This window comes from Artibeus jamaicensis, unplaced genomic scaffold (genome assembly GCF_021234435.1).
Source record: "Artibeus jamaicensis isolate MK-2021 breed Jamaican fruit bat unplaced genomic scaffold, CSHL_Jam_final contig_387, whole genome shotgun sequence".
Lineage (NCBI taxonomy): Eukaryota > Metazoa > Chordata > Mammalia > Chiroptera > Phyllostomidae > Artibeus > Artibeus jamaicensis.
This window is the reverse complement of record NW_026521812.1, coordinates 23195791-23211906: the sequence shown is the minus strand read 5'-3', so window position 1 is coordinate 23211906 and position 16116 is coordinate 23195791. Positions and strand designations below refer to the sequence as shown.

At 38.4% G+C, this 16116-nt stretch overlaps 1 protein-coding gene across 2 annotated transcripts in view; it reads right to left on the bottom strand.

Annotated features, from left to right (window-relative positions):
• Positions 1 to 5009: 5009 nt before the first annotated feature.
• SNX3 (sorting nexin 3) overlaps positions 5010 to 16116 on the bottom strand; it is a 42308-nt gene continuing 31201 nt past the window's right edge. Inside the window, exons 2-4 of one of the 2 annotated variants that reach the window (XM_037159023.2) lie at positions 12644 to 12739; positions 7190 to 7314; positions 5010 to 5762 (exon numbers count right to left, since the gene is read on the bottom strand). In XM_037159023.2, coding sequence (XP_037014918.1) covers positions 5657 to 5762; positions 7190 to 7314; positions 12644 to 12739 — 327 coding nt within the window. In that variant the 3' untranslated portion in view covers positions 5010 to 5656. The remainder of the gene's footprint in view (positions 5763 to 7189; positions 7315 to 12643; positions 12740 to 16116) is intronic. The other variant, XM_037159024.2, reaches the window with a different exon arrangement.

Below are 16116 nucleotides of genomic sequence, written 5' to 3'. Positions count from 1 at the left end.
TTCAAATCCCGATCAGGGTATGTACAGGAAATCAACAAATGAATGCATACATAAGTGGAAAAACAACCCAAAATTTCTCGACATGAATGGTGTGGCTGAGTAGATTGAGCATGGGTCTGTGAACCAAAGGTCACTGGTTTGATTTCCAGTCAGGGCACATGCCTGGGTTGTGGGCCAGGTTCCCAGTAGGGGACATGGGAGAGGTGACCACACATTGATGTTTCTTTTCCTCTCTTTCTCCCTTCCTCTCTAAAAATAAATAATTAAAATCTTTTTAAAAATCAATGCTTCTATCAATAACAAAACAAAATTTAAAAAAAAAATCTGTCAAAACTGCACTGCTTAATTGCACACTTTTACTCTGGCTCTTTAAAGATTTTCTGTTGGTTTTCGATTTTCTGCAGCTAGAATATGAGAGACCTGTGCTGTTTTTTGAAGCTGTTCTCTCAGCTTCCTGGATCTGTTATTTGGTATTTTTGAAACATTTTCAGCCATTATTACTTTAGTAATTTCACTCTGTTCTCTTTTCCTTCTCATATTCCAATTTACACCTATGTTATACTTTTTGAAAATGATCCCAGTTGTTTTCTATTTTTTTCTCTTCACACTTCATTTTGGGAAGTTTCTATTGACCTACCTACACAGTTCAAGTCTTTCCTACACTATTTTGAGCCTACTAACAAGCTCATGAGCCCATGGAAATCATTCTTCATGTCTGTTATGGTGATTTCTAGCATTTTCCTTCTTAAAAGTTTCCACTTCTTATTATACCACCTTTCTGTTTTTGCATGTTGTCTTTTTCCATTAAGATGTTTGACACATTCATCAGTTATTGAAATTCCATTTGATAATTCCAACACCTGTGTCCGATCTGACTCTGGTTCTGATGATTGCTGCATCTCTCGAGGCTGTTTTGTTCTTGCCTTTTGGCACGACTTGTAATTTTTTGTTGAAAGTAAGACACATTGCACTCAGTAATGAACCAATCAGCAGGCCTTATGTGTGAGGGTTTATCTGGTTAGGGAGTGGACTGTGCTTAATGTTTGCTGTAGTTATGGTACCAGAAGCTTCAAATTCTTCTGTTGTCTTTGCTTTTGTCTCTAAACTTTCATTACCCCTAATTATTCCTCCTCAAGAGTCCGTCTTGCAGCTTTTGCCTGTAATCCACCATCACACTGGAGCCCTGATGGAGTGGTGGTAAGGGTGGAGGATGGGGATTCTAATCTCCAGGTCAAATCTGTGTTTTGTGGCGCGTGATCTTCCCAGGTGTGTCCCTGGTGGTATAGCTTCCCTCCTCCGGCCCTTCATCCCTTGCCTGCCTGAAGCATTCTCAGTATATTTCCTTAAAGTCTTAACCCCTGTTACATTTTTCCCCCTTTAGGTGAGAGAGGAAGGCTAGATGGGCTGGTGCGAGAATGCCCTTCCCAACAGGAATAGGCTCTAACATCTTTTTTTCTGCACAGTGGGCCTTTGTAATCAAGTTCTACACATATTTTATAGTGATTATTCATCTCCCTGCCAGAGCCATAAGGAAGAGCTTTCTTGTTCTTCACTGTGAGGCTCTGGTGAGGATGCTGGAGGTAAAGCCCAGGAGTTTGTGGGGGCCCCTAAGACTGCGGGCTCCACTCAACCTCCAGCAACTCATCAATATTACCATGTAAGTGTTCCTGCCAGTTTATCCCCCCAGCAGTTTCTGCTCCAGGAAAACAGTTGTAACTGTCTCTCTAGAAGAGCCTGTCTCTCCAGATTTTGGGGTGGTGGTTTGCCCTGCAACCTCAATTCTCTGATGGTTGGGTACAAGAAAAGTCATGTGCAGTCTGTTCAGCTATTTCTTGTTGTGAGGACAAGATCTTCATATGTTTCAGGCTCTTTAGTTGTTAGAGCTGAAACCGGAAGTGCCCTTTATTTTTTTTCCCCCCCTCCATCTGAACTCCCGGGTCCTTGTTGTCCTCCTCACATCTGCCATGCCCCCAACCTGAACTAGTAGTGAATCTTTCAACGACAGCGTCCTAACAAGACTAAGTTTCTTGAGAAAAAGGCTCACGTTTAACCTCTTGTCTATGTTAACACTCTGTACATATGAAATGCTTAATGCTGTCTGATTTTGGGGGGTGACTTCATTTATGGTACTCATCTCAGTGGAAAGCATCCTCTGAACTTTCTTTTGCACTTCTGAGTAAACTTTCCTGGCCTCCAAATGAAGGTCTTATTTTCTTAGCAACGTTGGAATAAGGCAAAGTTCATCTTCTGTAAATCACTACTCACAAAGTAATTCCTCAAGATCTGATAAGTCCTGACTTTTCTGATTTGCTCATGTCTTTGTGTAATGATGTAAGTAGCCAGGTTAAAGTAGTCAAGATAAAATCTGACCAAATTCCTGGAAATCAAACGTGTCCTTAGCTAAGTGCCCCAAACCTGGCTGTTTCAAAATTATCTGGGAAGCTTAAAAAAAAAAAAAATCTTGGACTTAAGCCTAGAGAGTAATTGTGGTATACAGCTAAATTTAGGAAAATAAAATACTTCTGATCAGCAAGCTCTTCATGTCCAAAACCAAACTTAAAAACAAAACAAAACCCAGTCATTTAATCGTGTTCAGCCTAAAGGATGTAGGAAATGTTACTGAAAATTCACCCTTCCATTCATTCAATACATTTACTGAACATCAAAATAAGACCTGAGTACCAAATCACAGGCACTGTCCCCAAGAGTCAGACAGACTTATTCCAGGGCCATCAACATCCAGGCTAACCTTGGGAATATTATTTATTTCATAGGAAAGTTCTGTGACAAAAATCACGAAGAAACTATTGAGACTTTTATTCTATCCTCCAAAAAACAGTTTCTAACTCGTTCCCCAGTCCAAACGCTTGCATACTGTAATAAATCCCAGCTAGCATCTACATGCCAGGTAGTGTGCTAAGCTCTCTGTCCACCCATACTTCAAACAGATGTTATTTGTCAAAGTCTAGGGGCCAGAAGACTCCTCCTTTCATTTGCTAGGAGTATCCTCACTCCTGTAACCAGACCAGGCAAAAAAAGTGCTGAGACAACAGGGCAAGGACTTTTAATGCAGAGTGGGCCATATATAAAAAGAGGGTCAAGCTGAAAAGCCCAGGATGTAATAGAGGAGATGCTCTCCAGCACCCCCCACCAGAGGTCCTCATCACTACTGAGGGTCATGATGGCAGAACCTCCAAGGAAGAAACCAAATACCAACTAAACCCACCCCAAAACACCCACCAGTTTAGTGGTAATGCTTGCTATTACTATTAATGTACGTCTGATTGCCACTGCCATCAGAGAACTATGATTAGGGCTTTACGTGTCTCAGACACTGCTCTCCTACGGATTTCACATTTAGTCCTCGACAACTCTTGAGTTATTCCAGGTCCCACGGGGGTTTACCCTCTACAACTGGCAGGAGTTGAGACAAGGAAATTACTTACTGAGAAGGCACCAAGCCTGTAACTCATGCTACATAAGCCACTGCCAAATTCACTTCTAATCTTTTAGGAAGGCTCTTAAGGGCTTCTAGAACATCTTCCTATGTGTAGAGTTAACAGCCCCTGCAGTTTTACTCTACAGGGTTGAAGTGTAGTTTTAACACAGACCATGGTTTTAGTTCTTTCCAGTGTTGAGAAACAACACTGGAAAATACCTTCCCTGGCAGAAACGTCTTATCGGGAATAGAACAACTTTTCACCGACTTAAAACCTTCAGCTTTCTTAAAGTATGCCTGCCCTTAGGAAACTGTAGGGGTTAGAAGTAAGCAAGGCCAGTACAACTCATCCGAAACCACATTATTCCCTCATATAGAAGTGACCAAAATCAGAAGAATTCCACGGTGAATGGAAACCTCAGCACTACTGACATTTTTCTGTTGTGGGAAGCTGTCCTGTGCATTGTAGATTTTGCTTTTCTAACTTGTCCCCACTGGTTTTCAGCATCACTCTCCAGTTGTGACAAGCAAAAATGTCTCAGGACATTGCCAAATATCCCCAGGGAGAAAAGTCGTCCCTGGCTGGGAACTGCTGCTTCCAGAGGCATTGAGCCCTTTAGCAGAGCTACCATTCCTTAGTTCTGAATACCAAAAACTGACAGACCTGGACTTCCTTCTGCAAGCTCAATGAGATAAAGTTCACCTTGCTTAGCGCTGAGTGTTAATGCACAGTAACCGAAAGGCCCAGTGTTATGGCACTGTGAAATACTAAGGCCTTATTACAGAGCAGCTCTGACTTCTTCCTATGGTTTCCAATCTCCTTGGTGGACATCCTAGTTTGGCCAAGATCTAAGCTGGTTTCCTCTCAAATGACTGACCTGTCTTCAGGTGACATTCTGGTGTGGGCAGACAAACCTTCCTTACCTTACACCTGGGGATTAACTCTAGGTCACAGTGGGTCCCCAAAGCACCATGTTGTGCAATTCAAATAAGAGACCGAATTCTGGCTGCGAAGTTTTGGCCATAGCACAGGTTAAGCAGCGAGAAGGCATGTATCTTCTCATTTTTTATCACACCAGTCAGGGAGAACACTGTGCCCTCTCCCTTGGTTAAAGAGGGTCAAGACTGCCACTATCCCAAGGCAAATTAGAGAGAAAGCATGAATCTGTTGACTAAAAAAGGAGTTATTACACCCTTGCTAAGTTTGTTTAAGCAAGTCATGCAGATGAGCTAGAAAATATTCTTCTAAATAACAGGAGGCATGGCACTGATTATCTTAAAAAGTCTTTTGTAAAAAGAATGACTTGAGATTATAAAGCATTTTTCAAATACACAAAGTGCTTTATAATGACTCAAGCCTTAAGGAATGCTTTTTTTAGTTCATCACTTTTTCAGCTGTTTAAAAGAAAATACCCCATTCTAAGGGTGGTGGCATATTTGATATCACCACTGTTTAAAGAGGATTGAAGTTACAGGAATGAGAAGTATATAATTAGTAAATAATCCCTCTCAACAAGTGAGTTAAGCAGAAAAGCCATAAAAGAAGAAAAGCAGGATGCAACACAATCAGTACATATCAGAAATGCATTTTTATTTTTATTTGAAAACAACTTAAATTTTTAGACAAATGATTTTAGTATATAAATTTGCTTTTGTCCTTATACAGAATATAAAGATTCCCCTCACTGATCTTCTATGTGCAGGGCATTACAAGCCTGCAGGGAGATATGTTCAGCATACAAGTGTGTGTCTCATGTGCAGGGTGCCGGCAGCCCATGGTGCAGTGCTCCTACACATAAATTAGGTCAAGTGACATCACATATGAAAAAGGCAATAAGAGAAATATCCTAGTTATTCAAGAAGCAAACATGACACAAAAACTGTGCAGATAAGGTCAGATCAGTAACTTTAGTGGGGATACTGGAGCTTATGCTGGAATAACAACTTTGTGAGGCTAAAGAGTGCACCACGTTAGAACAGCAAGGAAGCATCATTATACAGAAAGGCTGGAATGAGGGATTTTCACTAAAGCAAATTAACTTCTTGTCAACTGCCCAAACAAAACAAAACAAAGCAGAGCATATGAGTATTAGTATTACTAAAGGCAAGATATACCAGTTTCTGTGCAGCATGCTAAAAGTTAGAACTTCTTCACTGGTGCATACGAATCATTAATAGTCACAGAAAGTTTGTTTCTTTTCCCCTTCTCGCCAAGTTTCAGGCATGTCTTATTTTAGATGGTGTATAGCTTTTATCTATTATTTCATCCTGTAAAAACATGTGAAGACAACGTTCATTCTGTGCCAGAGGATGACCAGCGACCCTAGGAATAAAACAGACAAATTTAGTCCAATATTTTATAAAAACACATATTTTAAGTTTAGGAAGCACAAACAATTTAGTAATAAGTGTTAGTCTAAACTTCCCGTAAATCTATGCTTTACCAACTTAAAGTAAATTCTCTTGCCTTTGGTTCACAAGGATAATTTATAAAACATTCAGTCATGAGCTTTGCACTGCTTCTAGCATATGTACCCAATCAGCTTCTTTACCTATTAGATGGTACATTTATAAGAAACTTAAATTAATTTTAAAAGTAAAAGTAAAATGTTTCCTGATTCTAAGAATCCATTTTTTAAAAAATTTTATTTAGTTATTTTTCAAGTACAGTTTTTTGTCTAAGAATCCATTTTAAAGAAGGAAAAGATACAGGATTAGAGTTAGAAATCCTGGAGTTCTAATCACTAGAGTTCAAGGAAAGCCCCAAACAGTAATAGGTACAAGTATACAGGGTTCTTTGGGCAGGGGTGGGGGATGGGTTGCTTGCTTTTAAAAATTTTAAAGGTTTCCATTAGACTAAACACAAGATCAGACTGGGCAAAGAGACTTCTATTTCAAAATTTAAAAACATCTACTCTAGCACTGCCTTCTCTAAAGGGAAAGTATATTTATAAAAAGACAATGAAAGCTGTCTAAAACAACAAAAAAGGCTTTATATAACTTTTCTTTCTGTTTACCTACCACGCACAGATCTTCAAAGATAAAAATTAAAGTGCTTCTAATAAATAGTTCACACAACCGTAGTCTTTATGATTTGACCTTATTTGGTCGATTTCAAAGCGAATACTTAATTGTAGTGAACCCTTTCCTGGTATAACTATCACTATCTAGCTTTTTAAAAATGCCTATATTTTAAATGGAAATAAAATTTAAAGTTACAAATTTTGCTTTGACTTTAGGAGTTTCTAAAGTAAAAGATAACCCCATCTTCTTACATTTCCAAAAGAATACATTTTGCCATGAAAATTTTAAATGTACACATTTATAAGACATGCTGATAATACCTCCATCTGCAATCAAACAAAATTATTTCAAGGATACTGTAAGTTTTATTGTTTATACTAGAACATATCTTAAATCAGAAAGAATCATAAGTAAAACTGTCTTTTTAAGTGCTATAATTTTAAATGTAATTTGCATAAATTAACTAAAAAAAAACCCCAAATATATACAAAACTTAGGTCAAAACAAAGATACTCATTTCAATCACTCAAGTGTGTTAATATTTATCACATGATATTTAACTTGTTATATACTTTTACTTTGCTTAAATGATACAAAAAGTTAGGAAATGGCCAAAAGGAAAAGGCAGTATTACAGTTTAGCTTAATATCAAAATTACTAGCAGTCACATAAGATAATCTTAGAGCACTGTCCACTCTTACACCCTGAAAAACGGAAAGAACTTACTTGTTTATAAACTGCTCCAGCCCTTGCTTCCTTTCTTCAATAAAATTGTCATCAAATATTCCATCATCTCCTCTAAAAGGAAGCTGACGCAAAAATGCTTTCCCAGGGAGTGGGGGAACTACAACCTAAAACAACGTAAGGAAAGAAAGTTCTCGAACGTGCTGGCTGAGTTGTGGACATCTATAGATCACAACACGAAGAAAAAGTATATCCTCACTGTAAGAGCCATCCCACTGTCAAACTTCTTTAAATATAAAAGGGAATCAGTAAAAGACACTGAAAAAATATTCAATGTTTTGGAGGCAAGATAACCAAACACAAAAGAGCTGATCAGAACAACTCTCCTCAATAGCTGGGCCCCTAGCTTCATTATCATTTTTCCTGACTTATTAGCAAAGCACAAGTATACAAAGAAAACATGAAAAAAATACTGAGATAAAAGCTACCATGCCCCTCAGACAAGTTCTGATGTCACCTGAGGAAGACAATACTTTATTACAATGGAAAAGGTAGAGATCAAAATCAACTCTCAATGCAATAAAGAAAAAAATCATGTAGGGAACTTCTGGCCAAGTTGGAAGCATAGGTAGATACACTACTTCCTCACACAATCAAAAGAAGGATAATAACAAATTTAAAAACTAAAAAACAACCAGAACTTCCAGAAAATTGAACTGTGTAAAAGTCCGACAACCAAGGACTTAAAGAAACGTTCATCCAGATTGGCAGGAGGGGTAGACACAGGCAGAGAGCGGAGAGGACACTTGGCAAGGCAGTGGCTGGCGGGCCCACATTTGCAAGCAGATAAACCAGGAAGAACAACTGGGGAGGGAGACAGACCATGCAACTCAGGGTTCCAGTGAAGGAAAAAAAAGCCTCAAAACCTCTGGGTATAAAAACCTGTGGGGGCTGAAGCGGCAAAAGAAATTCCCAGCTCACAGGAGAAGTTTGTTGGAGAGATACAGAGGGTCCTGGAACGTACACAAACCCACCCACACCCAGGAATCAGCACCAAAAGGGCTCTAATTTGCTTGTTGGTAGAGGGGGAAGTGACTGAAAGCAGCTGAGAGCCCAGCAAACAGCATTGTTCCTTTTGAACCCCTCCCCCACATACAGTGCCACAACACAGCAATGTGGGTCCCCCACCCCCATGAATACCTAAGGCTCTGCCCCTTACAAGATAACACATGCGCTGAGACAAAGTAATATGGCCCAAATGAAAGAACAGATCAAAGGTCCAAAAACAGAACTGATGAAGAGATGGCCAACCTTTCAGATGCAGAGTTCAAAACACTGGTAATCAGGATGCTCACAGAAATGGTTGAGTATAGTCACAAAATGGAGGAAAAAGTGAAGGCTGTGCAAAGTGAAATAAAGAAAAATATACAGGGAACCGACAGTGAGGAAAAGGAAACTGTGACTCAAATCAATGATCTGGAACAGAAGGAAGAAATAATCATTCGACCAGAACAGAATGAAAAAGAAAGAATTCAAAAAAAAAATGAGGAGAGGCTTAGGAACCTCTTGGACAACTTTAAATGTTCCAACATCTGAATCATGGGGTGCCAGAAGGAGAAGAGGAAGAGCAAGAAATCAAGAATTTATTTGAAAAAAATAATGAAGGAAAATTTCCCTAAACTGTGCAAGGAAACAGACTTTCAGAAAGTCCAGGAAGTCCAGGAAGCCCAGAGAGTCCCAAAGAAGTTGGGCCCATGGAAGTACACACCAAGCCACATCATAGTTACATTACTCAAGATTAAAGATAAAAGGAGAATCTTAAAGGCAGCAAGAGAAAAGGAGACAGTTACCTACAAAGGAGTTCCCATAAGAGTGTCAGCTGATTTCTCAAAAGAAACCTTGCAGGCAAGAAGGGGCTGGAAAGAAGTACTCAAAGTCATGAAAGACAGGACCTACATCCAAGATGACTGACTCTATCCAGCAAAGTTACTATTTAGAATGGAAGGGCAGATAAAGTGCTTCCCAGACAAGGTCAAGTTAAACAATTTCATCATCACCAAGCCCTTATTATATGAAATGTTAAAGGGATTTACCTAAGAAAAAGAAGATCAAAACTAGGAACAGTAAAATGACAACAAACTCTCAACTATCAACAACTAAACTTAAACAAAAACAAAAAGGAACTAAGCAAACAAATAGAATAGAACAGAATCACAGAAATGGAGATCATGTGGAGGGTTATCAGTGGGGAGGGGGAAGGGGGAGGATGGGGGTAAATGTACAAGGAATAAGAAGCATAAATGGTAGGTATAAAATAGACAGGGGGAGGTTAAGAAGAGTTTAGGAAATGGAGAACCCAAAGAACTCATGTCCATGGGTTTTATGTACAACCCATGGACATGAACTAAGGGGTGGAAGGGAAAGCTGGTAGGAGGGGAGGTGCAGGGCAGAGGGGAATAAAGGGTTAGTGTTAGGAAAAAAAAATGGGACAACTGTAATAGCATAATCAATAAAATATACTTAAAAATAAAGAAATATAATATTAACAATGTTCAGACATGGTCGGATACAAATTCTGTTATCAATTTCTTCCATCTAATACCACCTGCATATAGACTTCCCTACTTGTGGTGAGGTGATGTCAAGATCATCAACAACTACTTGTCACCACTATTCCATTTCCTAGAAACATGTTATCTTTCTCCCAAATCGGCTATCCTATCTTTTCTCAAACCTGTTGTTTCTTCCAACACTATAGGAATACCCCAAATTTTCACCTTCAAAGCCTGACTATCCTCTAGGGTCAACTTATACTGATTCCTATCTTCTGGGAATTATTTGGAGCTCAGACATTTATTTTTGAACACTGTTAAACGGCAGCAAGCTATTTATTTTACAGATGAGTTTGGTTTCTATCCTAGTGTTTCTCAATGATAGCACTCCCACATGATTTCCTGTAGTAGAGGGAGGCTTTCTTGTGCAGCCAGAATGCTTAATAGCATCCCAGGGCTCTATCCCTAGATACCACAAGTAGCACTCCTATTTATGACAATAAAATAGTGAGATATATCAATATATAATATCTCAGATGGTGATGTCCTCTTAAAAAAATTAAACTAGGAGTTTAAACTAAAAGAGAGCTATTCTCATTCATATAGGATGGTCCAGGGAAAGCCTCACTTAGAGGTGGCATTTTAGCAGTAGACTTGATAGAAGGCACTATCTCCTAACTTATCTATAAATCAATAAAATTCTAACAAATATTAATGAGGGTCTTTATAAACTTGAAGATTTATATATGAACTTTAGAATTTAATAAAGCTCAAGAATAGCCAAATTATTTGCAACATATATTAGGTACCTGAAGACATTAGAACATATCTTCAGGCTGTTCTGAAGGGCAAATAGATTAGTGGAATGCAATAGAATTTAGAAACTGCCCTGGCTGGCATGGCTCAGTGAATTGAGCACCATACTGTGAAGCAAAGGGTCACCAGCAGTTCAATTCCTAGTCACGGCACACGCCTCATTTGCAGACCAGGTCCCTGATGGGGGGCGTGTGAGAAGCAACCACATATTGATAGTTCTCTCCCTCTCTTTCTCTCTCCCTTCCCCTCTCTGTAAAAATAAATACAATCTTAAAAAAAAAGAATTTAGAAACTGTTCAATGTGTTTATTGGAAACTTAGTTCTAACAAAAACAAAATTGCTGACAAGTGGAGAAAGGAATTTGTGTTCAGTAAATGGGGTTGACAAAACCACCCGCCCCTGTGGAGAACCACCAATCTAGCCTATTGATGCCTTCAAATCAAGGACTCCTTTTTAGACTACAGATAAGCTGGGCATATTATAGAAGCCTAAATATCTGTTAAACCACTTCACTGAAACCTTATTTTACACCAAAACAGAGAAAAGATGGAAGTAAACAATTAAAACAAGGAGAGATATAAATAGTAAACACCAGTAATACAAATTATACCTATTCTAAGAGGTAAAACTTCAAATTCTTGGTGCAGAGTTTCTATAACTAGGAGTTATCCTATTTGACAAGGTATAAAAGGAAAGAGCAACACAACTTCATACAGATTAGCAATAATGATAATAAATAAATAAAATGATAATAACAGCAAAAAAGAAACACAAAACCAAATGCTTTCCCTTTACCAGCACCCAAACTCACCCAACAGAATGTAAGCACCATAAAAGTTGGGGATATTAATTTGTTCACAGCTCTATCTGTTACTCAAAGAATATACAGTCTGAGCTCTCAAATGTTTGTAAAATAAATACATCTTCAAAAGCGAATATTCCAAAGCAAGAATGTAGTACTTCTATTTATTAAGGTCTTTTTCTATCTTTCAGTGAAGTTTTAAGTTTTCATTACATGGGTCTAATAGTTCTAGTTTTTTTTTTTTTTTTAAACTTTTTTTTTTCTTAAAGATTTTATTTATTTATCTTTAGAGGAAAAGGGAAGGAGAGAGGGAGAGAAACATCAATGTATGGTTGCCTTTCGTGCGTCCCCTGCTGGGAATTGGCCTGCAGGGAACTGGCCTGCAACCCAGGAATGTGCCCTGACCGGGAATCGAACTGCAATTGTCTGGTTCGCAGGCCCGTGCTCAATCCACTGAGCTACACCAGCCAGGGCTAATAGTTCTAGTTTTATTCTTAAGTATTTTATGAATAAAATGGTTTTCTTTTACATTTCAACAGAATGCAATGATTGGCATATGTGCTCTTGTATCAAGTCCCATTTATCTGGTTAGAAACTTTCCTTCCATTTCTATCTTATTAGCTTCAGAAATAAGTACAAGCTACCCCTTAGTCTACTTAGAAGCTCCTACTCCTACTATACTCTAGTCATAAAATAACTTCATCATTCTGGGCACACCACGCCCTATGATGTTGTCCTGACATAGAGCTGAAATAGGGATATTAGAGTGTGACCATGCTCTAGCTTATTTTGCAGCCAAAGCTTATGAGAGAAGACAATTCTTACTGGGGTACATGACTGTGTTTGAATTGTAGGTAGATCATGGTCATCATTTAAAAACAATAATCTGAAGAGTATCAGCATGTATCACTCAGAGTAAGCTAAGTACTAGTTTATAAACTTTTGTTATATGTAAATGTATGATGATGAAAAGTGTATTTATTATGAGTCAGTAAAAAATACTGGAAAGCACTGACCCATGAGATGTACTGAGGAAAGAAACCTGGCTAGGGGTGTGGAGGGGAAGGTGGAATAGGAAGATGAGGGAAAGGAAGTAATAGAAAGTGAAGTGTCATCCCAGTGTAAGTCAGCAAAGGCCTCAATTAAGGCCTCAGCAAAGGTCAGCAAAGGACACTAGACAAAAGAAGGAAGATAATTCTACATAAAATCTATACACTTCATCCAGCTCACATGAAATAAGGTAAAACTGAACTCTTTGAAAAGGAGAAATCATATACTAAAATTTGGAATGTTTTGCTTCAAAGTTGCATTACATATAATTCTTACCTTGCTCTCTCTTTCTAATTCACTTCGTAGCCATTCAAAGTCACTGTATCTCCTTCTAACAGTAGATTCCTTCAGCTTGAAAATAGGCAGATTTGTCTGAAACAAAAAATGTCACTCCTAAGTTGAAGAATATTACAGGGAGTTCAAAACAAAGAGGGGTGAGATGTGTGTGCTAAATTAATGATATGGCAAGCCTGGTTACCTTAAAATAGAAAATCAAAGTTATTAAGGTGTCATTTTTTTACCTTTAACAAAATAAAACTTAGCTAACTATTAAAAAACATTATTTACACTAGAGTAAAACTTTCAATATGAACGTTAGCAAATATGCTATTGGATGTTGTTCTGCCTGAGGTTAGTTACATAAACAAAGGTCATTTTTTCTATTTCACTGACCTGTAAAAATGTCAACTGAGCAGGGGTGAAGATAAAGCCAGCTGACTGTGATCCAATTTAGATAGCAGCCTAATATATAATGTTCAGTGGAGAAACAGACCTTAACTACTTTGAAATAAAATACAAAATATTTTGGTATTATCTCTTCCACTATATTGCATATTCTTAATGGTCTTTAAAAATGCCAGAAAAATCACTCAATGGAAGTAGGAAATTAGGAGCCATGCACTTTACATCAGATTCATAGGTCCACAGCTTTATAGACTGAGGGCAAATTTAAGAATGGGAAACACAATACCCAGGACTTTGAGGTTACATCAGAGTGGAAGGAAACTTTTATTCAGAGATTATTCTTTACAAGATTGCAAAGATCACTTCTGTCAACTTTTAAAAGTAACAAGAAATATTTCTATTACCTTTTAATGAAATAGATTTTATGAACCCCCATTCATTGCTTGTGGGGATGTAAATGGACATAGTTACTGTGAAAAACAATATCAAAGTTCCTCACAAAAATTAATGGAGTTACCATATACCCAACAACCCCTCTTCTGAGTCACTACCTGGAAAATTTATTCATAAGAACATATGTACCCCTATGTTCACTGCAGCATTATTCACAATGGCTAAGACATGGAAACAACCAAAGTTTCTTTTGATAGATGATTGGATAAAGATGTGGTACTTATATACAGTGGAATAGTACTCAGCCATAAGAAAAGATGAAATACTATCATTTCCAACAACACAGAACCTGAGATACCATGCTAAGCAAAACAAATCAGGGCATAAAACTGAAAACAACAAATGAACAAACAAGACAAACAGAAAGAAACCCCCCAAACTCACAGATATAGACAACAGTATGGTGGTTACCAGAGGGAAAGGGGGTTAGGGAGAGGCAGTAAATGGTAAAGGGGGTAGAAAACAAGATGATGGAGGGAGACTTACTTTGGATGGCAAACACACAATACAGTATATAGATGATGTATTATAGAACTGTATACTTGAAACATAATTTTATTAACCACTGTCACCCCAATAATTTTAATTAAATAAGAATAGATTTTAAAATACATATAGTATCACAAAGTTTGGAAGGGACAGAAATTACCTAACACAAATAATGCCGTATCATACTAAAAATGCTATTTAATACTATAGCTGACCTTTGAACAACAGGTGTGAGCTGCACAAGTCCACTTAGGTGTGGCTTCCCCCATAAATACACTGGAAACTTTTTTTTTTGAGATTTGCAATGATTTGAAAGAAACCCAAACTACTGGCCAAGATAGAGGTGTAAGTAGATACACTATACCTCCTTGTACAACCAAAAGGAGGACAACCGCCAACCCCCCCCAAAAAAAAACAAAAGAAGGACAACAACAAATTTGAAAACAAAAATCAACCAGAAATGCCAGAAAATCAAACCGTATGGAAGTCCAACAACCAAGGAGTTAAAGAAGAAACATTCATTCAGACTGGTAGGAGGGGCAGAAAAGTTGTATGGCAAGGCAGCAGCTGGTTGTCCCACATATGCGTGCAGATAAATTGGGAGGAACAACTGGGGAGCAAGACTGTGCAACCCAGGGTTCCAATGTGGTTAAAGAAGGCCTCAAAACCTCTGGCTGTAAAAACCTGTGGCAGTTGTGGCAGCTGGAGAAATTCCCAGCTTTACAGGAGCGTTCAATGGACAGACCCACAGAGTACTAGAACATATACAAATCCATCCACCTGGGAATCAGCACCAGAAGGGCCCATTTTGCTTGTGGGAAGTGACTGAAGCCAGTCGAGAGCCGCGAAAGCAGCATTGTTCCCTCTTGGACCCTTCCCCCACATACAGCAACACAACAAAGTGATGTAGGTTGCCCCACCTTAGTCAACATCTAAGATGCTTCCCCTTATAAGATAGCACACGTGCCAAGAAATATGGCCCAAATGAAAGAACAGATCAAAGCTCTAAACATGGAAGTAAGTGCAAAGAGATAGCCAACCTATCAGATGCACAGTTCAGAACACCGGTAATTTAGATGCTCACAGAAATGGCGGAGTATGGTTGCAAAATGGAGGAAAAAGTGAAAGTTATGCATAGTGAAATAAAGAATATACAGGGAACCAACAGTGATGGGAAGGAAACCAGGACTCAAATCAATGATTTGGAGAAGGAAGAAATAAACATTCAACCAGAACAGAATGAAGAAATAAGAATTCAAAAACCTCTGGAACAACTTTAAATGTCCCAACATCCAAATCGTAGGGGTGCCAGAAAGAGAAGAGGAGGAGCAAGAAATTGAAAACTTATTTGGAAAAATAATGAACTTCCCCAATCTGGCAAATGAAATATACTTCTAGGAAGTCCAGGAAGCTCAGAGTATCAAAGAAGTTGGACCCAAGGAAGCACACACATAGGCACATCATAATTACATTACCCAAGATTAAAGATAAGGAGAGAATCTTAAAGCAGCAAGAGAAAAGGAGACAGTTATCTACAAAGGAGTGCTCATAAGACTGTCAGCTGATTTCTCAAAAGAGACCTTGCAGGCAAGAAGGAACTGTAAAGAAGTATTCAAAGTCCTGAAAGGCAAGGACCTATATCCAAGATTGCTTTATCCAGCAAAACTATCATTTACAATGGAAAGGCAGATAAAGTGCTTCCCAGACAAGGTCAAGTCACAGGATTTCATCATCACCAAGCCCTTATTATATGAAATGTTAAAGGGAATTATTTAAGAAAAAGAAGATCAAAACTAGGAACAGTAAAATGACAACAAACTCACAACTATCAACAACTGAACCTAAAACAAAAACAAAAAGGAACTAAGCAAACAACTAGAACAGGAACAGAATCACAGAAATGGAGATCACATGGAGGGTTATCAGCATGGAGGGTTAAGAACTGGAGTAAAGGCACAAAGAAAAAGAGGCATAAATGGTAGGTACAAAATAGACAGGGAGATGTTTTCTTGAGTATAGGAAATGGAGAAGCCAAAGAACATATAGGTATGACCCACAGACATGAACTAAGGGGGTGGGAAGGGGGGATGCTGGTGGGATGGGGGTCGAGACAGAGGGGAATA